This window comes from Stomoxys calcitrans, chromosome 1 (assembly GCF_963082655.1).
Source record: "Stomoxys calcitrans chromosome 1, idStoCalc2.1, whole genome shotgun sequence".
Classification (NCBI taxonomy): Eukaryota; Metazoa; Arthropoda; class Insecta; order Diptera; family Muscidae; genus Stomoxys; species Stomoxys calcitrans.
In genome coordinates this window covers 35,582,493-35,605,077 of record NC_081552.1, presented here as the reverse complement: position 1 = coordinate 35,605,077, position 22,585 = coordinate 35,582,493, and the positions used below count along the sequence as shown (strand labels likewise).

General features: G+C 38.8%; 2 protein-coding genes across 7 annotated transcripts in view; both read left to right on the top strand.

Moving 5' to 3' along the window:
• The window catches only part of LOC106092414 (protein phosphatase 1 regulatory subunit 16A), a 562,806-nt gene extending 561,273 nt beyond the window's left edge, over positions 1–1,533 (top strand). For all 4 annotated transcript variants that reach the window (XM_059370798.1, XM_059370795.1, XM_059370796.1 and 1 more), the window contains one exon: positions 1,444–1,533. The gene's annotated coding sequence lies outside the window, so the exon portion shown is untranslated. The remainder of the gene's footprint in view (positions 1–1,443) is intronic.
• On the top strand, positions 865–22,442 carry LOC131998500 (uncharacterized). 3 transcript variants are annotated; one of them, XM_059370799.1, is made up of 4 exons: positions 865–1,014; positions 1,077–1,172; positions 1,444–1,589; positions 22,179–22,442. In XM_059370799.1, the coding sequence occupies exons 1-4, from the start codon at positions 957–959 to the stop codon at positions 22,320–22,322; spliced, it is 444 nt and encodes a 147-aa protein (XP_059226782.1). In that variant the 5' UTR covers positions 865–956; the 3' UTR covers positions 22,323–22,442. The 3 variants fall into 3 exon arrangements, with proteins under 3 accessions (XP_059226782.1, XP_059226783.1, XP_059226784.1); XM_059370800.1 differs by having other exon boundaries at positions 865–1,018; XM_059370801.1 differs by lacking the exon at positions 1,077–1,172.
• The last annotated feature ends 143 nt before the right edge of the window (positions 22,443–22,585 follow it).

Genomic DNA, 22,585 nt, shown 5'->3' with positions numbered 1-22,585 from the left:
CTTTATGGGGTCTCAGACGAATATTTCGAGTAGTTACAATCAGAATGACGAAATTAGTATACCCCCCATCTTATGGTGGAGGGTATAACAAACCCAACATACGACCCTGCACCGGTTTATAAATATAAAGAATATTTTTATGTTTAAAATTGCATGCCTATTATATCCCAGCTGTTTGTGACAAGAACAAATGAATTTATTCAAAGTGAATTAAAGCTTTATTTTAATAATTAATACACAAATAAGTATGATAATATCTGGAACTGATTGTGATAAAACCGATGCAATAACTATTTTTTTCTGAATAGGCTTGCAAATGCAATGCAAAAAGAGGACACCGTAGCGTAGAGGTTGGCATGTCCGCCTATGACGCTGAACGCCTGGGTTCGAATCATGGAGAGACCATCATACAATTTTCAGCGGTGGTTATCCCCTCCTAATGCTGGCGACATCTGTGAGGTTCTATGACATGTTATAACTTCTCCACTGCGAAACGCCGTTCGGACTCGGCTTTAAAAAGGAGGCCGCTTATCATTCAGCTTAAACTTGAATCGGACCGCACTCATTGATATGTGCTGTTCTTGAATACGAAATGCTATAATGGGTTTATTGTACAAAAATCGTTTAATAACTATTGTGCACTTTAATGCTTCATAAGAAAATTTTTGTGAATGCGGCTGTAATTCTTCACCTAAAAAAGGCCTAATTTGGCAAATTTATTTTGAATCATTTTGAAGTACTACACTTAGCGGTTTCCCTTTGATTAGACGTTTTTACACTGTTACGCCGTTCGACGTTTTTACACTATTCAAGTGTCATATGTGGGGACGTATCTACACGAAACAGCTGTTTCTTTTGTTTATCTCAAAGACCGCATAATGGTATTTTTGCTTGCCAGAACTATATGCCGTATTAGCTTTAATTAAATTGCTTAATCAAAACACAGTTAATTAATAATGACTAGTTTACAAAAATACCGATATTGTTTTATAGCGGGATGTTTTGCAGCCGGTGGTAGGTATATGCTACACTGCAAGCTTTAAGGGCTTCAAATGCTGACAGAGTTCCAATTTCAGGAAGTTTCTTTGGAAAAATGCCCAGTTTCTTGGAGAGTGGTAGATGTCATAATGTGATACAAGATATGCTACCTCAGGATATACAATATTACACAGGTGGTCCTTTATGAAATAGTAAAGCAACACACAAATTTAAAAAAATCGGTTCCAAGTTTTAGCGCATTGACCTGATAAGAATGGTGATCCCCATAGTACATTTAAGTGTCCATAACAACCTGTGGTTGACAAAAAGAAAACCTTTCCGTAAACCCGTTAATTTTTTTCTGTAAACTACTTTTAAATTAGCTCCCCTTGTTCTCACCTAACTCAAACGATGGTACTCACAAATTTTTATGATTAATGTCTTTTTATTTGAATTTATTTACAGAAATCTTTATTGTAAAAATCTTACCCATAGCTGTAATGATTTTGTGTAACGTTTTGAATTGGCGGTATTTCTTGAAGGCTTTGCAACTAGCAGAACAAACTTTGACTGCCACAGTACTAACCTCAGCCTCCAATTATGTTGTATCGGTGAGTATGCTTGTAGAATTAGTTTTTATATGAATGGGTGTATACTTAGTTCACTTAAAAGATAAGGAATTTTGATCTTATCCCCTGTAAAATATATTTTCCTGATCGTCTTGATCCGTCTGCTAAAAAATTATATCTTCCAAAAGAAAAATATCTTCAATCCGCTGCAAATTTTGCACACATACTTATTGATGTGCAGAGACCGTGGAAATACGAAATATACGCACAAAATATGCACATATCTCGATAATGGTAAAAATTAGGTTAGGTTGAAAAGAGGGTGCGATATTAATCCTCCCCATGCCGCTATTAACATACACCTAAGGCATTAATCGGCTTGTGCGCTCTAAAAACTATAAAGTAACCTCTAAAAAGAAAATTTTAGTTAGGAATTCCGTGCTACTTACAAAATACTTAATTGTTTTCAGTACCACTCCCCTAAGTTGGTTCACGTCTGGTATTGTGTCTCCACCTAAATGCCGGTATCTGGCAATGACAAAGGAAATGCTCCAACATCTTATCATCTTCCCCGCATGCCCTACACATCACTTGCCGCACCGATTTTACATAAGTGAGCTCATAGTCGTATGTGTCCCGTTATGATACCAATAGCTATACTGACCTCCTTCTTGCGTCCTTTCAGTAATAGCTTCGTCTTCTCACGATCTGAATCCCCCATAGAATTTTCGCCGTCGCCCACTTCCTTAACTCGGACTGCGTTGACCCGAAAGACTTCGGCTTAACCAAGTTTATTGACGGCAATCCTCTGACCTTCACCGCCAAATCGTCTGCCCTTTCATTTCCCCTTACTCCGTTATGGCCCCGCACCTAAACGATACTGATTTTGCCATCCTCAGGGAGGGCGTTAATATCCTTCTTACACCGCAAGACTGATCGTGACCTTACCGTCCTGTTTGTTATTGCCCTTATGTCAATTTTACTTTCGGTAAAGATGTTCACACTCGACGTCCTCGCGCCACACCACTTCACGCATTCCGTGATCGCCCGGATCTCCGCCTGCCGGACCGTAGTATGGTCAGACAGTCTCAGTCCATGGGTTCTTAATGTAAATCCCACTCTGTCCTCTAGCTTTGATCCATCCGTGTAACATGATCTTCCAAATGACAATACTAGGGTTCCGTCAATCCAAGAATGTGCCGATGGATGGCAGCAGTGCCTCGCACTCGACTTCAAGATTCATCTCAGGTATCCGATCGGAAACCTTTTCCCTTCCTTCCAGGTTATCTATCGTTGCCTCGATTATACCGCGATGGTATGAGCTGCTCCCATCCTCAATCCATTCTCCCATTGCCTTAAGTTTCATAGCCGCAGTGGCTGCCTCACACTTAATCTGTATGTCAATGGGTCGGATATCTAGAATAGTCTCCAGTGCCCTAGTGGGCGTGGTTCTCATCGCTCCGCCTATGCCAAGACAACATGTTCTCTGAACCCGTTGTATGGTCCTTATGGTGCACTTTTCTCCATAGCAGTCCAAACTACTGAGGCGTAAGTAAGTATTGGTCTAATCACGCTCCTGTAGAGCCAGTGGACTATCCTCAGATTCAGGCCCCATTTCGAGCCTACGGACCGTCTACATAGTGCCCAACATCTGTGAGACTTCTCAGTACGCTCCTGAATGTGACACTTCCAATTCAGTTTTCTGTCCAAGATCACACCTAAGTATTTGACCTTAACAGGTATCGAAATCGTCTTATTGAGGAAACGTGGTGCGTTAAATTGGCCCACCTTCGTCTTCCTCGAGAACAGGCATATTTCGTCTTCTTTGGGTTCACGTAGAAACCTCTGGGTCTAGCCCAGTCATATGCCATATGCAAGACACTTTCGGCCCTTCTGCATAGCTCGTTCGGATCCTTACCCCTTAGAAGTAATATGACATCGTCGGGTTCAAATCCCTCCTCTGTCAGCATCCGTAATAGGTAATTTATGGTGGTCACCCATAGGAGTGGCGATAAAACGCCCCCCTTTGGCGAGCCCTGTGCCACTTTCTCCCTTATATTTATGCCATAGGACACACACTTTATCCACATGTTCCTTAGCATAGGGTTTATCCAGTTCCTAAGGACCGGGTCCATCCGGTACTGGTCTAAGGATTGGATCGGAGTGTGTTAAAAGCCCCCTAGATGTCAATGCATACCGCCATGTGCACGTTTTGGCATCGAAGGATTCTTCTATTTTATGCACAACCTCATGCAGGGCAGTCTCCACCGACCTTCCCTTGACATAGACATGCTGTTTGTATTTGAGCAGTTCGCTGGATGTCATACTCTTTATCATGGTGTTCACAATACGTTCCATGGTTTTGAGTAGAAAGGACGTAAGGCTTTTGGGTCTGTAGGTCTTTGGTGTCGCATAACTTGCCTTGCCGGGCTTGGGTATAAACACCACCCTTGCCACCTGCCAGGCTTTCGGAGTATATGCGAGTCCTAGGCACGCTGTGAAAATTTTGGCCAGACGAGGCGCCTCTTTCAGTAGTAACGCCGGAAATATTCCATCAGTTCCGGGTGACTTAAATGGTTTGAAGCTCCTCAAGGATTCCTTCACCATAAATTCCCTAATAATAAACCTTCGATCAACGTCATTATTCCAAGATTCCGGTGCCTCCATGAGTCCCTTCGTATTCTATGGAAATGGGTTTTCATCAAAAGTCTCAACATGTCCTTCATATTAAAAAATTAAACAATAATAAGAAAAATCGTACCAAATATAAAAGTTATTCAAAATTAAATACAGAAGCTAGGCGTATACGCCTGGTACAAAAGTAAACAAGAAAAGACAGGCTAAAGTTGGGCGAAGCCGACCTTTCCATACTCTACACCACATTGGGTGGGTATACGGGCTAAGTTGTAGAAACTTAAATTTGCTTAAATATGAAATGTAAAATGTTGGCTAAAATCCGGAAGAAATTGTTCTGCAAAATTTTGAGAAAATAGGTTGACAAATGGGTTAGCAAAGGCCTTAAGAGTGAAAATCGGGATCTATATATTTAAGTCTGAACAGATTTCTATGAAATTGATTTCTACGACCATTGATCAGAGGAGTCATAAGTGAAACATTAGTAACAAAATTAGTGAGGATCGGTTAACAAATGACCAAATTATTGCAATATTAGTCAAAATCGGACAAAAATATTGATGGGAGCTATATTTAAAAGTTAACAGATTTTAATCAAAATCGCAAATCTTAGATAAATTCAGTTAAAAAATATGCTAACAAAGGTTCTAAAAGTGCCAATCGGTTGAAACATACACATATATTGGAGGTATATCTAAATATAAAACGATTTCTATGTTGTTGTTTTGGTTATATATAGGCGCTTAAAACTCGCCTTTTCAAATCGAATAGGCACTCAATATTTCTGCAAGAGACGGTGCCGTCCGACCTCTCACTGCGCACCGCTCGAAACCGCTGCCGTTGCAGCTACTCCGTATGGAGCATTCCACTATCCGCAACCTGTGGACGCTCGCAGTAGCTCGCAGCTAAGCTTCTCGTCACAGCAATGAACACTACACAGATCGGACCTCAATGTTGCAGCCTGCGTGGTGCTCGCAGCTATCCCGTGCCAGTAACCGATTTCTATGAAAATCAATAGCAATGCCGGGAGTCATCCTTTGTGCCAAATTTGATGTGAATCGGTTAACAAATGGCCACATTATTGCAATATTAGTCCAAATAGGAGCTATATCTGAATCTGCATCACGCAAACGCTCTGATGGAGAAAATCAGTGAGGGCAAGATTCATATTGGCTGAATTCAGGAGCCATGGACGAACCAGAACAACAAAGTTTCGGGACTGAATCATATCAACTACCAATTATTCTATGCCAACACTGGTACTCGGCCGAGGACCTGTGTTATTTGTGATAAAAATTTTAATTATATATTTTCCCCAGAGCTGTCAACGTCGGATGCAATAGTGATGAGACTGGGAAATGGCGACGGGGAGTTGGCAACCCTGTTATGAATAGTTAGCAAAATTAGCGAGCTCCAAGAAAATAAAAAAGAAAACATTATAATTTGAAAAATAAAGTGTAGTCAATGATTTTTATAATTGTAAGTTGAAACAATCGCACGTCAGCTGAATTTGTCCACGTAAACTGCAATTGAAAGAATTGTCAAAATTTTCTGGTTCAATTGTGATTTGCCGCCGAGATTTTGTTTATATTCCTGCCGAGGCTGTGTCATCAATTGTGTTGGTACCATTCACATGCGTTTTTTCTGCCAAGGAGGAGTCATTGCGTTTTTTTGCATTGGCTGTTGCTGAACGCCTGGAATAATTTTTATACCCTCCACCATAAGATGGGGGGTATACTAATTTCGTCATTCTGTTTGTAACTACTCGAAATATTCGTCTGAGACCCCATAAAGTAGTATATATATTCTTGATCGTCGCGACATTTTATGTCGATCTAGCCATGTCCGTCCGTCTGTCTGTCGAAAGCACGCTCACTTCCGAAGGAGTAAAGCTAGCCGCTTGAAATTTTGCACAAATACTTCTTATTAGTGTAGGTCGGTTGGTATTGTAAATGGGCCATATCGGTCCATGTTTTGATATAGCTGCCATATAAACCGATCTTGGGTCTTGACTTCTTGAGCCTCTAGAGTGCGCAATTCTTATCTGATCAGAATGAAATTTTGCACGACGTGTTTTGTTATGATATCCAACAATTGTGCCAAGTATGGTTCAAATCGGTCCATAACCTGATATAGCTGCCATATAAACCGATCTTGGGTCTTGACTTCTTGAGCCTCTAGAGTGCGCAATTCTTATCCGATTGAAATGAAATTTTACACGACGTGTTTTGTTATGATATCCAACAATTGTGCCAAGTATGGTTCAAATCGGTCCATAACCTGATATAGCTGCCCTATAAACCGATCTTGGGTCTTGACTTCTTGAGCCTCTAGAGGGCGCAATTCTTATCCGATTAGAATGGAATTTCGCACGACGTATTTTGTTATGATACCCAACAACTGTGCCAAGTATGGTTGAAATCGGTCCATAACCTGATATAGCTGTCATATAAACAGATCTGGGGATTTGACTTCTTGAGTTTCTAGAGGGCGCAATTCCTATCCGATTTGGCTAAAATTTTGCATGACGTATTTTATTTTTACTTTCAACAACTGTGTCAAATAAGGTTTAAATCGGTTCATAACCTGATATAGCTGCCATATAAACCGATCTGGGATCTTGACCCCTAGTTTTTATTATTTTTCGCGCCAATTTTTTGTAATAGTTGAGCAATTGTTGGTGTTTTTGTGGAACCCTTTGCTTGTATTGGTGTGCATTTGGTTTACATGTTGCTGTTTTGTGGATTTTGCTGGTTGGTTTCGGTGTTGCTTTTTTTCTGAGTTGCCATATACCATTTTTTTGGCTTAAATATGGCTTCACAAACCAAAGCTTATAAATGCCCAAAATTAACAAGCAATATACCAAAACGCCAGTGTGGTATTGGATGTTGTGTTTGCGATAAATACTACCACATAGCTTGTGTTAAAATTACTAAAGAGCATTTTTGTATAAAACAAAAACCTTCTTATACAGGAGTCCAAATTGTATTCGCAAAAAAAAATAAACATATGTATTTAGCGAAGACTATGTTAAAGCAAATATTTCTTTGCCTTCTGCTAATAGCACTAATTTGTCAAGCGAACTTCGTGGCCAATTTACTGACCTCTCATCGTCTTTTGAAAACCAGATTGATACTTTTAAATCGGAAATAAGCAAGAAAGTTCAAGATATGAAAGATCATATGGATGCAATATAAAGACAGTCCAAACGGAATTTAACGCCAAAGTAAAAAAGCTACAAGAACAAATTGTAAATTGGCCAGCAGTAACCAGGAAGCTAGAATCGAATCAGGGTAGTGCCATTTCCCAGCTGAGAAGCCAAAATGATATTTTACAAAGAAGACTGAACCGCTCGGATATAGTCGTTAAAGGTTTGCCGAATGGTATATAGGATTTGCGATAACCAGTTATAAGAATTGGTGCTTTGTGCAACATAAATATAAATAATTCTGATATACAACATTATTGTTATATGGCCAACTCTGTCTTTACTAGAGACACTATTATGGCGAACTACTATAAGGGCAGACAGTTACTACTATGTGAAATCATAGGCGGCAATAATATAAAAGACAGAATATTTCGAAATGATCATTTAAATCAATCTTCGTCAGAATTGCTCTTCTATGTCAAAATTTACGGCGACAGAAAAAAATTGAAGTATTTAAAATTGTAAATGCTGATAAATCAACAGTCATTGTAACCCTTCCCAATGGCACATGCAAAGTTCTAGATTATGATAAATGTGCTAGTTTGATTACTGGCGTTCTCATGGAGTCCGATGTCCAGACCGTTGCTGAAGAACGGAATTATTTGAGTAGTTAAATATTTATTAATTTATTTTGGTTTTTAATTGCTAACTGTTGCAATTCGTATTTTTTTTCTTTTATTTTTTTTGGTGTTTTCATGATTAATATTGTCTGCCATTTTCTTATTATTCAAAAAAAAAATTTAAAACTCGATCTCATTAATATAGGTACAATTGTTTATGACAATCAATATCTACGTTCCAATTTATCAAATTTTAGCAACAACTTAAATGTCTGTCATTTCAATGGGCAGAGTTTTAATATAATTTCTGCTTCCTCAAAGTTATCTGAAATAATAAATGTTGTTGAGGACAGTTTTTGGATGTGATCGGTGTAAGCGAGACGTGGGTTAAGCCTCATTTAAATACAGTTAGTATAGCTGGTTATTCGAAATGATTCCTTTCGGACAGTTTTAAGGGAAAGATTGTTCATGTCGGTCAGAGATATGGCATCGTGGAGGACTTGTTTGTCGAGATTATTGTTGGCGTTCAGAAGGTGTTGATTGGTGTAGCATATTTACCTCATGGCGACTTTGAGTCAATTTCTCGAAAAGGCTGTATAAGTTGGCCAAGTCTATAAGGAGACAATATGGCATTGGCACGCTTATTTGGCTCAGCCTTATTGCTCGTCGGTGGGTATGGGATCTTGCCATTGTCCATCTCGAAAACGCTACCATTAAACTTTAAAGAAGTTGTTTATAAAGCGTGCAACATTAAGTCAAGAAGGGGAAGAAATTGCAAACAAAAATTAGAAAAGAGAGAAAAAATTCGGTTTTGAAGAGCCGGTTTCATTCAGGTAGTAGATGTTGTAACCTGAAAGTCTACAGTATTAGGCTTTTGCTTGTATGTGTCTGTTACGTTTAACCGGACTGTTAAGTGAAATTCAAATGTTACATACACATATGTTAAGTATGCATAAGAAAGCAAAAGAAAAAAAAACGTAAAGTAAAATGAATCAAGTTCAGTGGCCTGTTTCCGGACAGATGTATTTGTATGTGTATTAATGCTATTCTTTGCTTGTTCTTATTCGGTGGTTAAACTATTGTTGTAGTTTCAAAACATTTAACCAAAAACATTATTACAACGAAAATTGCAAACCACAAATGAAGAACAATTGCCTTCGATCACAATAACAAATGAGTACTTGCTATATGCGAGAAAAAAAATAAAAGAAAACAAACATTCACGTATGTGCTGCTGTGTACCCCACTGCTAAGAGCAACAACGTGTGCCTTAAAGAGCAAGCTTGTAAAGGGTGATTTTTTTGAGGTTAGGATTTTCATGCATTAGTATTTGACAGATCACGTGGGATTTCAGACATGGTGTCAAAGAGAAAGATGCTCAGTATGCTTTGACATTTCATCATGAATAGACTTACTAACGAGCAACGCTTGCAAATCATTGAATTTTATTACCAAAATCAGTGTTCGGTTCGAAATGTGTTCATTCACCGTTCAGCGATGAGGCTCATTTCTGGTTGAATGGCTACGTAAATAAGCAAAATTGCCGCATTTGGAGTGAAGAGCAACCAGAAGCCGTTCAAGAACTGCCCATGCATCCCGAAAAATGCACTGTTTGGTGTGGTTTGTACGCTGGTGGAATCATTGGACCGTATTTTTTCAAAGATGCTGTTGGACGCAACGTTACGGTGAATGAACACATTTCGAACCGAACACTGATTTTGGTAATAAAATTCAATGATTTGCAAGCGTTGCTCGTTAGTAAGTCTATTCATGATGAAATGTCAAAGCATACTGAGCATCTTTCTCTTTGACACCATGTCTGAAATCCCACGTGATCTGTCAAATACTAATGCATGAAAATCCTAACCTCAAAAAAATCACCCTTTACTTGGCTGAACCTATTTTCTTAAATTGTTCTTAGATTGTGTACGTTTGTCTGGAAGGGAACATAAGCTATATCATTTTTAGATATCGGATGAAGGCGGACCCTACCCCTTACTCCAAAAACGCTACCCATATCCGAAATGGGTCCGATGGGTACAATAGGGGTACCAAATGAAATGTATTGGAGACCAGATAACGAATATCATATTAAAATTTGGGTCCAAGTACCCAGCGGCCAGCACGAATTTGATATCCATATTTGAGTCGAAATGTCTGAGGTGCCATCCCTCCCCTAATGAGAACACTACCCTAAGGATGAACATTACCACCAGGAATCGAGAAGGGGCAAATTCTCACACATTAATGAGTGCTTTCCGTTTCAAGTTTAAACTCAATGATAAAGGTCCTTTTTTTATAGCCGAGCCCGAAAGGCGTCCTGCAGTGAAACCTCTAACTTACACCTCTTAGGGGAAAATTTTTTATATGACCATGAATGACATTGTACTTTGCAAATGTCACCAACATTAGGAGGGGATAAACACCGCTTTGTCCGATGTTCTCGCCAGGATTCGAACGCGCTCAGCGTCATAGGCTAAAATGGCACGAATTCGATATCTGCATTTAGGGCGAAGTGTCCCCACCCTAAAAAGATATTAGAGAGTTAAAGAAGGCGCAGCGGAGCGGGCCCGGTTCAGCTAGTTACTTATATATATACATTTACATACATTCAAATATGTTCAAATTTGTTTCCTTCTTTCTCATCCTATTTTGTCAAATTACTATATTTCTTTTTTTATTAAAATCTTTTCAAAAAATAATAATATTTAATACTGTTTTAATATATTCAAATATAATGAGTAGTTAATTTTTGCTATCTTAGTCTTAAAGTCATTATTATAATATTAGGTTGCCCAAAAAGTAATTGCGGATTTTTTAAAAGAAAGTAAATGCATTTTTAATAAAACTTAGAATGAACTTTAATCAAATATACTTTTTTTACACTTTTTTTCTAAAGCAAGCTAAAAGTAACAGCTGATAACTGATAGAAGAAAGAATGCAATTACAGAGTCACAAGCTGTGAAAAAATTTGTCAACGCCAACTATATGAAAAATCCGCAATTACTTTTTGGGCAACCCAATATAACGTTCTTCCTCAATTATAACTTTCTTTTCAATTATTCTTCTTTGCATTCACTAAGTTACGTATAAATTTTGCGGCCATGTTTTTATAGAACTTTTAGAATATTGTGGAAGCTTGTCCCAGGGTAGGAGGGTTTAAAAAATAATACCGGCCGTACTTTTCACGCTTTTACTTGTTGTCATTCGATTCGTTCGCCAAGTCATTGAAAACAGCTATTTGTTTCCCTTTATAAAATCAGCTGTTCTCAATGACTTGGTGAACGAATCGAGTGACAAAACGAAAAAAATATGTGTGCTTGTCTCACACTTCACTTGGGCTCGACTGTAAAAAGGAGGCTTCTTATCTTTGAGCTAAATTTTCAATCAAACCCGCTCCACTGCTTTCAATCAAACCCGCTCCACAGCTTTCGCTTTCAAGACGTAGAAAAAATTCAGCTCTGTAATGTAACCTACTCTCCAATAGCTCTGATTAGGTGTACGTTCGTTGAGCCTTCCCCTCTAACAGTTTAACACAAACTTAGATATTCGCATTCTACTAAATAAATTTGTATCTATGGCAAAGATAGCCACTTAAACTACCTGTAAAACACCTATTGTTTAGGCCCGTCTTAGGGTCGGAAATTTAAAGAATAATACAGCAAACAACCGCAACGAATCCAATGCAAACAGAATAGATTGATTGATCCATTGCAAACAGAATAGATGGCGCTTATTTAAATGTTAGTGTTGCCATCGATAAGGGAAAGGTCTAGACATTAATACCAAAAATGTTAATAAAATAACTTAAATGTTCTCCGTTCCATGTCGCCTCGGATACTTGCGCAACACATATAAACGACTGAGAATTTGACATTTCTCCCATCTGTTAGAGCTTTTTGGTCTATAGATTTCCTTTGTTTATGCTGCTACTCGCTTGAAACGGCTTAGCGCCTATAACATTGATCATTATGTGTTAGTTGTCTATAACTGACTATATGGCTACCTGGTGAATAGTCAAAATTTAGTCTTTTTATACCCTCCACCATAGGATGGGGGGTATGCTAATTTCGTCATTCTGTTTGTAACTACTCGAAATATTCGTCTGAGACCCCATAAAGTATATATATTCTTGATCGTCGCAACATTTTATGTCGATCTAGCCATGTCCGTCCGTCTGTCTGTCGAAAGCACGCTAACTTCCGAAGGAGTAAAGCTAGCCGCTTGAAATTTTGCACAAATACTTTTTATTAGTGTAGGTCGGTTGGTATTGCAAAAGGGCCATATCGGTCCATGTTTTGATATAGCTGCCATATAAACCGATCTTGGGTCTTGACTTCTTGAGCCTCTAGAGGGCGCAATTCTCATCCGATTTGACTGAAATTTTGCACATAGTGTTTGAGTATCCCTTCTAATAACTGTGCCAAGTATGGTTCAAATCGGTCCATAACCTGGTATAGCTGTCATATAAACCGATCTTGGGTCTTGACTTCTTGAGCCTCTAGAGGGCGCAATTCTCATCCGATTTGACTGAAATTTTGCACATAGTGTTTTAGTGTCACTTCTAACAACTGTGCCAAGTATGGTTCAAATCGGTCCATAACCTGGTATAGCTGTCATATAAACCGATCTTGGGTCTTGACTTCTTGAGCCTCTAGAGAGCGCAATTCTTACCCGATTGGAATGAAATTTTGCACGACGTGTTTTGTTATGATATCCAACAACTGTGCCGAGTATGGTTCAAATCGGTCCATAACCTGATGTAGCTGCCATATAAACCGATCTTGGGTCTTGACTTTTTGGGCCTCTAGAGAGCGCAATTCTTATCCGATTTGAATGAATTTTTGCACGAGGTTTTTTGTTATGATATCCAACAACTGTGTCGAGTATGGTTCAAATCGGTTCATAACCTGATATTGCTGTCATATAAACCGGTCTGGGATCTTGACTTCTTGAACCTCTAGAGGTCGCAATTATTATCCGATTTGGCTGAAATTTTGTGCGACGGATCCTCTCATGACCATCAACATACGTGTTTATTATGTTCTGAATCGGTCGATAGCCCGATACAGCTCGCATATAAATCGATCTCTCTATTTTACTTCTTGAGCCCCCAAAGGGCGCAATTCTTTTTCGAATTGGCTGACATTTTACACAGATCTCCAACATATAATTTAATTGTGGTCTAAACCGGATCATATCTTGATATCGCTCTAATAGCAGAGCAAATCTTTTTTTATATCATTTTTTGCCTAAGAAGAGATGTCGGGAAAGGAAAAGACAAATGCGCTCCATGGTGGAGGGTATATAAGATTCGGCCCGGCCGAACTTAGCACGCTTTTACTTGTTTAAAGTGGTAAAGAACTAATTTGTCAGTCTTTATATTAGGTGCGGTGGCGACAGTTCTTAGTAATTAAACCATGTACAACCTTGAACATGAAAGTGTTGCCCAGCAGCATGTAAAAAAATGCAAATTTTGCAAATTTTGACCCTGAACATTCCACTAAGGAACAGGGGCAAACTTCTCACATATCATTGAGTGCAGTCCGATTCAAGTTTAAGCTCAATGATAAGGGGCCTCCCTTTTATAGCCGAGTCCAAACGGCGTGCCGCAGTGCGACACCTCTTTGAAGAGAAGTTTTACATGGCATAGTACCTCACAAATGTTGCCAGCATTAGGAGGGGAAAACCACCGCTAAACATTTTTTTGTGATGGTCTCACCAGGATTCGAACTCAGGCGTTCAGCGTCATAGGCGGACATGCTAACCTCTGCGCTACGATGGCCTCCAGCCCAGCAGCATGTAGTTTGGGCTTTTCTAGGAAAAGACGGCTCCTTGTTGATGAGCTAAAAATGGCGGCCACCTTGACGTTAAGGTTTGCAACTGCTCCTATCACACTGTAAGGTCATTATAATTGATCAACTGTTTCGGTATATATCCACTAGATATATGAGCAGAATAAAGATATCATATTCGCAGTCCACAACCTTAAACTTTTAATTTAACCCCACATTGTCATAATTGGTGTATACAGCCGTTTGGTGGGGGTGCGCCTCACTCCATCTGTCACTTGAGCACAAATTTGAATGACGCACTCCACTTAAAAATATCTATCACTTGATCCCCCATTGTTTTAATGGGTCCAATGGAGGCGACTTAAGAAGGTAAAACATCAGTGATTGGGCAACCAAGAATGGCTTGAAGTTGAATCCTGACAAGACGAAGTGCATTGTTATCTCGAGAAAGTCTATAGATACATTGTCTTTGCCTAGGCTTGCCTTAGGTGACAAGACCATAGAGTATGTGCAGACTGCAAGGAATTTAGGGGTATTATTTGACAATACTCTGTCCTGGAATAGGCATATTGAGTTGGCTATAGGACAGATTTATGGTATGTTACGGACTCTTTGGTCTATTCACCAATATATTCCATTCAGTGTGCGTCACGCAATTGCTCATGCCTATTTACTACCTAAACTTTTGTATTGTTGTGAGATATACGCAGAATGTGACTACGTCCATAAGCGTAAATTAAAAGTAGTTTCGAATGACATTACACGATTTGTTTATAGTATCAGACGTGCGGATAGTATATCATCGGCTTCTAGACAGTTTTATGGGATGGAATTTGAAAATTTTTTGAAATTTCGTGCACTGACTTTCATGCATCGCTTAATTTATACACATGAACCCAAATATCTTTACGACCGGTTGGAAATCTCACGATATTCTCGAACCAATTGCATGGTTCCACTGCAAAGTAACTACTTGGTATGTGACAGACAATTTTTTGTTTACACCATTCGTCTCTGGAACGCCCTCCCAATCAATTTAAGAAATAGTCCTAATGAAAAGAACTTTAAACTTAAGCTAAAACATCATCTCACTTAGGAAGTAATTTAATTTTGACCCTTTAAATATTAGCTCACATTTATTAATATATACATCAAATTACACTAATAATTATTTATCTTCTGTATAATTCTTTAATCATTAATTTCTTTGTTTATACTTAAATACCTATGTAATAGTATTATTTTTGTGAAACTATTAGTTATTGACATATATCGGATAGTACTGTAATTTATAAGTGATGCTTGTTGTACTATCATTACATTTTTTATCAAATAAATAAAAAAAAAAAATAAAGCGTGCGGTAAATGATTAAAAAAAAAAAACACCACCTACATTCTAGGACACAAAGTTTATTGTCATATTCGTTATCTGCTACCAAATACCTATAATTGGAGGCTCATCTAGCTAGGATCGAATTATATTCCCATTTAAGGTTGGGGCGACCCCCAATTACTTGGACCTCATTTTTTATTTCATATTCGTAGTCTATTCCCGAATACCTTTCATTTGAGTCCCATATTAATATTTACGTCCAATGTTTTTTTTTTTAGATTGGACTACCCCTCGCATACTTGATCCCAATTTTAATACCATATTCGTATTCTACTCCCCAATACCTTTGGTTTGATACCCATATTGTCCCTATCGGTCCACTTTTGATTATAAGTAGTGTTTTTGGGGTAACGGGAGAGGGTCCGCCCCATTCTAATGTAAAAAATAAAACTAAAAAGCCGTTTCCTGCTTCCTGACCATTTTCGTAATCTACTCCTGAATACCTTACATTCGAGTGCCATATTGTAACAATTGTCCAATAAACCTATTTAAGGGAGTTTTGGGGTCGGGGCGGCCCCCCAGTTACTTGGAACCAATTTTTAATATGAAATTCATAGTCTACTCCTGAATACCTTTCATTTGAATCCCATATTGTTCCGATCGGCTTACTTGTATTTTGGGGTCGTACTTTTAAGGTAAGGGGGATGGTCTGCCCCTTACCGATATCAATCAGTTATTTAGCCTATTGCTCCTTCCGAACCACTTACCACAATCTGTGAAAATTTCAAAGAAATCGGTTCATTCGTTTTTGAGTTTATACGGAACAAACAAATTTACAAACCCACAAACTGATTTTATATATATAGATTTGTATGTTTGTAGGTTGCCCAAAAAGTAATTGCGGATTTTTTAAAAGAAAGTAAATGCATTTTTAATAAAACTTGGAATGAACTTTAATCAAATATACTTTTTTTCTAAAGCAAGCTAAAAGTAACAGCTGATAACTGACAGAAGAAAGAATGCAATTACAGAGTCACAAGCTGTGAAAAAATTTGTCAACGCCGACTATATGAAAAATCCGCAATTATTTTTTGGGCAACCCAATATATTTAACATAAGGAGTAGTTCATTGCAATTTGTTTAAATTGATCACAAAGATTTTAATATAAAAAATTATCAATTCGGATAGTACTTTATCGTTTAAAAATATATCGTTTGGAAAGTGGAACAGTGAAAAATGCCTGTAACTGATCAAGGTACCGATACCATTAATGGGGAAGTTGCTGAAAATGTTTTGCCGTTCCGAACTAAAATATCAGCGATGGAGAAGCAGTTGGAGACATTAATCAAAAGCCTAACAAGCGAGCAGCTGGCCCAATATGATTTGGCCGATTTGTCCGTCCGTCTCGACTTTGTGGACCAAATAAACGCATCATTTGAAGACGCTCAATCAGCATTGGAGGAAATATTAACCGTCGAACAAGAATATAATGGGCGCCTGAGGTTCACAACTCTATACTTGGATGCGAAGGCTAAATTGACCAGGCGATTGAATGTTATTCAAAGGTCAGAATCAAACCCTAGGTCTTCAACGATGCGTCAATTTTCTATTGATGGTGGTTCGTTTGGTGAAAATTCATCGGCCATGCGTAAAACTAGGCTTCCAGAAATTCAGTTGCCCAAATTCAGTGGAGGTTATGCAGATTGGCCGAACTTTTTCTCCTTGTTTACCACGGTTGTCGACAGCAGCACGGATCTCAGTGTTTTGGAGAAGTTTCATCATCTTCGTTCTAGCCTTACTGGTATCGCTCTAGACACTGTTTCTTCATTGGAGCTGACCGAGAAAAACTATGCGGAAGCGGTAAAATTATTGAAAAATAGATTCGATAATAAATTATTACATTTTCAGAGTCACATTAAAGAATTATTTTCCCTGAAACCTGTCGAAAATGGTTCTGCTGTAGGCCTTAGACATCTTAGTGACAAAATGAATTCGCATTTACGTGCTATGATGACCATTACCTCCAAAGGCCAAATAGCGGATGGTCTTTTAATATATTTGGCAACATCAAAAATGGACAGGGCCGCACAGATTAAGTGGGAAGAGAGCTTGGTGGCAAATGAATTGCCCAGTTGGAGTTCCATGTCATCATTTTTAGACCAAAGGTGTCGTATGCTCGAAAATTTGGAGCACTCTGTCACAAACATGGATTCAACACACCAGAACACCAAGAAACAAAACCCCAAAAATCGTCATGTGCATGTGGCTGCAGGAGCCAAATCGCCATCGTGTGTTTTTTGTGACTCAGTGGACCATTTTATTGTAAATTGTCCACAGTTTTCTAACCTCTCTCCCTCTCTTCGGTTCAAAGAAGCAAAAAGGCTCAAATTATGTCTGAATTGTCTCCGTAAGGGACATTCCTTGAAAACATGTTTCTCAGGCTGCTGTCGGCAATGTTCATCAAAACACCATACTATGTTGCATATGGAGCAACCATCTACGCCACATCCTTCAACATCATCGCAACCTGTGGAACCATCGAGCACTCAAGCGGTGCTGACGTCATCCACCGACATCTCATCTGGGCCGTCCTCATCTTCAAGTGGTAGCGTTTTGCTTGCGACTGCCATCATCCTTGCCAAAAATAGGTTTGGTGAATTCATTCCATGCCGAGCGATTTTGGACTCTGCGTCGCAACTTAACTTGATTGCCAATCGCCTTGTCAAGCGTCTTAGCTTAGACTGCAATCGGGTTTCAGCCACCATTTCTGGCATTGGGGATGGAAGTGTTGATGTAAACAAATCTGTTGATCTGGTAGTAAAATCTAGAATTGGCGAGTTTTCTACAACATTCGCTGCCATGGTTGTACCCACAATCACAGACTATCAACCCGGCATAAATTTGGAAACTTCGAATTGGAATATTCCCAAAAATATTCAGCTTGCAGATCCATCATTTGATAAGCCTGATCGCATAGATATCTTGATTGGTGCTGAACTATTCTTCGATTTGATGTCAGTTGGGCAAATTAAGATTGCCGCCAACTTACCAGTCTTGCAAAAAACCTTACTAGGATGGGTAGTTGCTGGAGGAAGTTTTCGTTCACGGCAATCTTGTTCGCTTGCCGTTATTTATACCGATTTGAAGGAAGAAGAAGCACAACTTTCAACAATTATTAAAGGATTTTGGGAAATTGAAACCAACTTTAAGCCCATTATTGAAGAGGACACGTATTGTGAAACCCATTTCGTCAACAATTTCGTCCGGCTACCTACAGGTGAATATTCGGTTCGATTGCCTAAAGTCGAAGGCAAAGATGTTTCATCCCTAGGAGGCTCTTACCAACAAGCACTACAGCGTCTGTATGGTTTAGAAAGGAAATTCAGGCGCCATCCGGAAATAAAAGCCCAATACACTGCCTTTATTCGTGAGTATGCTGATTTAAATCATATGTCGTTAATATCGCCCCAGGTACCTGAAGCCAAATATTTCTTGCCTCATCATTGTGTCCATAAGTTGGACAGTACTTCGACGAAGCTAAGAGTTGTCTTCGATGGTTCGGCCAAAACCACATCAGGAATGTCATTAAACGATATTCTATACGCTGGGCCTAGCATACAACCGAAATTGTTTAATACACTAGTCAGATACAGATTTTTCAAGGTGGCGCTGAGTGGGGATATTTGTAAGATGTACAGGTGCGTACGTGTATCCCATCCTGATGATTATCTTCAGTGTATCCTCTGGCGAGAAAGTGAAATGAAGGAAGTAAAGGTCTACAAATTAAACACTGTTACGTATGGTACAAAACCAGCAGCGTTCTTAGCCATACGCGCAATGCACCAACTCTCCATCGATGAAGAGAATTGTTTTCCTATTGGCGCTAAGATTGTTCGGCGAGATTTTTATGTTGACGATATGATTTCTGGGGGCAATTCTGTTGAAGAAGCTTTGGCCATAAGACAACAAGTGTCGGCGTTACTCAAACGAGGCAATTTTTTGATTCGTAAATGGTGTTCAAATGAGCCAGCTGTTCTTGAAGGTGTTCCAGTTTTAGATTGTGAACAGTTTCTGAAATTTCATGATGGTACAGACATCACAAAAACTCTTGGGCTGATTTGGGATCCCAAAGGTGATAATTTTATTTTTTCGTTCAACCCCATCAATGATTGGAAGGTGGTAACCAAGCGCACCATATTGTCATCTATTGCCCGGCTTTATGATCCTTTAGGCTTGATTGGACCAGTTATCACCAAGGCAAAAATCTTCATGCAGCATCTTTGGAAGCAAAATTTGGATTGGGATGAAAGTTTGCCTCAAATGTTACACTCATCGTGGATCGATTATATTAGCAAATTCGATTCAGTTCATCGATTTACATTTCCACGCTACGTTTCGGTAATCTCCGCCTCTACCCAGATTCATGGCTTTTGTGATGCCAGTTTAGCTGCTTACGGCGCATGCGTGTATGTACGGTCGGAAATAGATGGCATTGTAAGATCTTGTTTATTATGCTCCAAATCTAGAGTTTCACCTATAAAAACGTTGACAATTCCAAAACTTGAACTCTCAGCGGCATGTCTTTTATCCGAACTCGTGGATAATGTTGTTAAAACTTTTTCTTTTCGCTGCAATGTATTTTGTTGGTCCGATTCAATGGTAGTATTATCCTGGCTTCGAGAACTACCATCAAACTTCAATATTTTTGTCTCGAATAGAGTTTCTCGAATTCAGTCACTCGAAACAACAATGTCTTGGCGCTATGTTCCAACGAAGCTCAATCCAGCTGACATTTTATCAAGAGGCGCAACCCCTGAAGAGCTGCTCAAATCACCGTTGTGGAATAGTGGACCGGATTTCCTTTTGAGCGAATCTGCAGCCTGGCCTGGTAGTACAGAATACTTGAAGGACTTGCCAGAGCGGAGAAGGAATGTATTACTTACAACTACATTAACCGATTTGTCGATACAGTGTAAGTATCACAACTCATTTCCAAAAATGCAACGAATATTTGCGTACATTGCTAAATTTCTATTTTTAAAATTGAGAGGTTCTTCTGAAGCGTTAACCCCAGATGACATCAAAACTGGGACAACCCTTTTAATCAAAAATATTCAACAAGTTTGCTACTCGGAGGAGTATAGAACATTGAAAGCAAACAAAGCCATTCCTTCATACAGCAAATTATCATCTTTGATGCTGATGGTTGACGATAATGGGTTGATTCGAGTTGGAGGGCGCCTTCAAAACTCAAATTTGGAGTTTGATGCACGTCACCCCATTATATTACCTAAAAACCATCCAATTACAAGATCTATAGTGATGCATTTTCATTTCAAATTGCTGCATGCTGGCGCGCAATGTTTATTGGCAGCCATTCGGCAGCAATTTTGGCCCATCGGTGGACGGAAACTGGTGAGCTCTATAATATCCAAATGTGTTAGATGCTTTAGAATGAGGCCAAAGCTAATGCAACACGTTATGGGCAATTTACCCTCGGATAGAGTTAGACCGAATAGAGCTTTTCACACAACTGGTGTGGATTTTTGTGGACCATTCTACTACAAATCCGAAGTCAAGAGTCGCCCGCCGGTAAAATGCTACGTTTGCATCTTCACCTGTTTTTCGACGAAGGCAACACATCTTGAGGTCGCACAAGACCTATCAACGCCTTCATTTTTATGTGCTCTTCGACGATTTGTTTCCATCAGAGGCAAGCCAAGAACAATATGGTCGGATAATGCAACAAATTTTGTCGGTGCCAAAAATGAACTCAATGACCTGAAAGAAATGTTTTTGAGACAGTCACATTTAAACGCAGTCCATGAACAGTGCCTCGATGATGGTATTGAATGGAAATTTATTCCACCCAGATCGCCTCACTTCGGAGGGCTCTGGGAAGCAGCTGTAAAGTCAGCAAAATTTCATTTTTACAGAGTTGTTGGACTCAACACATTAACATTTGATGAACTGAGGACTTTAGTGTGCCAAATATCAGCAGTCTTAAATTCTCGCCCATTGTGTCCTCTTTCAGAAGATCCGGATGACTTGGATGTATTAACACCCGGACATTTTTTAGTAGGCGGTCCATTAATCTCTATCCCAGAACCAAATATGACATGGGTCAACTTCGGTCGTCTCAATAGCTGGCAAAGGGTCTCTGAATTGCAACAAATTTTCTGGCGAAAATGGAGCAGCTCCTACCTTTCTCTCTTGCAAGAGCGAACAAAATGGCAAGCAAAAGGCGTAGACATTTCCTTAGGAAGTTTGGTGCTCATTAAAGACGACAATTTACCTCCACTTAAATGGCAATTGGGACGAGTTATTGAAATTATTAAAGGTCAAGATGAAGTCGTTCGAGTGGTGAACATACGAACTAGCTGTGGCATCTTTAAGCGAGCAGTAACAAACCTAGCCTTGCTTCCTATTGATTTTTCTGTTGAAGCCCCAAGTACTTCAACGGGGGGAAGATGTTAACCGCAAGTCCGGCCCTGTATTGCATAAATGCACTTGCACTTGCGCTGCACTCAGGTTTTTTGTTGTTTAAAGCGAGTGCATATTTTGGTACCTGCAAGCAGTGCAATTATACACACAACTAATAAACATACATACTCCCTCGTACATCTAAGCACTTGCCAGTCTATTTGTAGTTACATAGACTGGTCAATTCTATTGTATGTATGTTTAAAATAAATCTTTTTGTACATAAACCTTTTTTTTTGGTAAATGCATTCTGTTACTTTCGAGATCATTTTTGCATACATTGAATTTTTAAATCATCCGTAGAAAAGAAGCAGTCGAATAAAGTGAAGTTCATATCGGAGCTTTTGCACATTAAAACTTTAAATAGTCGCTTTTTTATTTTTTTGCAACAATAGCCTGTAAAAAAGATTACAGGCTCAAAACACCGTTCCTACGAGGATCGCCACCTTCACATAAAAACAACCCTGTACCACAGTAATAGTGTAGGGTATGAAAACAAAAGTGCCGACTACTGGTACATGCCGAACTTATGCGCACTTACCCTAAAACAATTTCATATAAATAATAAAATAAAACTAAATAACCATAAATTGTCTAAAAACTTGTTTTTTTAGTTTATTTTAGCATCGATGATATACAAAGAGCCCATCACCCTCCTATCCACAGTGGGGACAACACTTATCATTACGGGCTTATGGTTTCTATGTGATGAGCCAGGCAAACGTATGGAAAAGAAAGAGCAGAAGAAATCGAGATGAAACATTCCCCCAAAGAAAAACTACAAGATTTTGGATAAATTTCAGTTTTTATGTAGATTTTTTTGTTTGTTTTTAATTTATTAAAAATTATATTTAATAAAATGAACATAAATAAGTATATTTCCTTGTTGTTGTGTGTTTTTGTTTTATTGTTTTGTTATAATAATAATATATTCCTTGCTTTCCTGTGTTTTATTGGTTTGGTCTTCTCTTCAGCGGTTAATAGAGAGAAATTATAGAGAAGATCTTCTAGGTATATCATT

Bases quoted from the DNA above. Each gene is read 5' to 3' on its own strand.
- LOC131998500 (XM_059370799.1), top strand. From the start codon at position 957: ATGACTAGTTTACAAAAATACCGATATTGTTTTATAGCGGGATGTTTT. The intron at 1,173-1,443 runs GTGGTCCTTTAT...ATTTATTTACAG, and splicing joins GGATATACAATATTACACAG to AAATCTTTATTGTAAAAATC. The intron at 1,590-22,178 runs GTGAGTATGCTT...TTGTTTTTTTAG, and splicing joins CCTCCAATTATGTTGTATCG to TTTATTTTAGCATCGATGAT.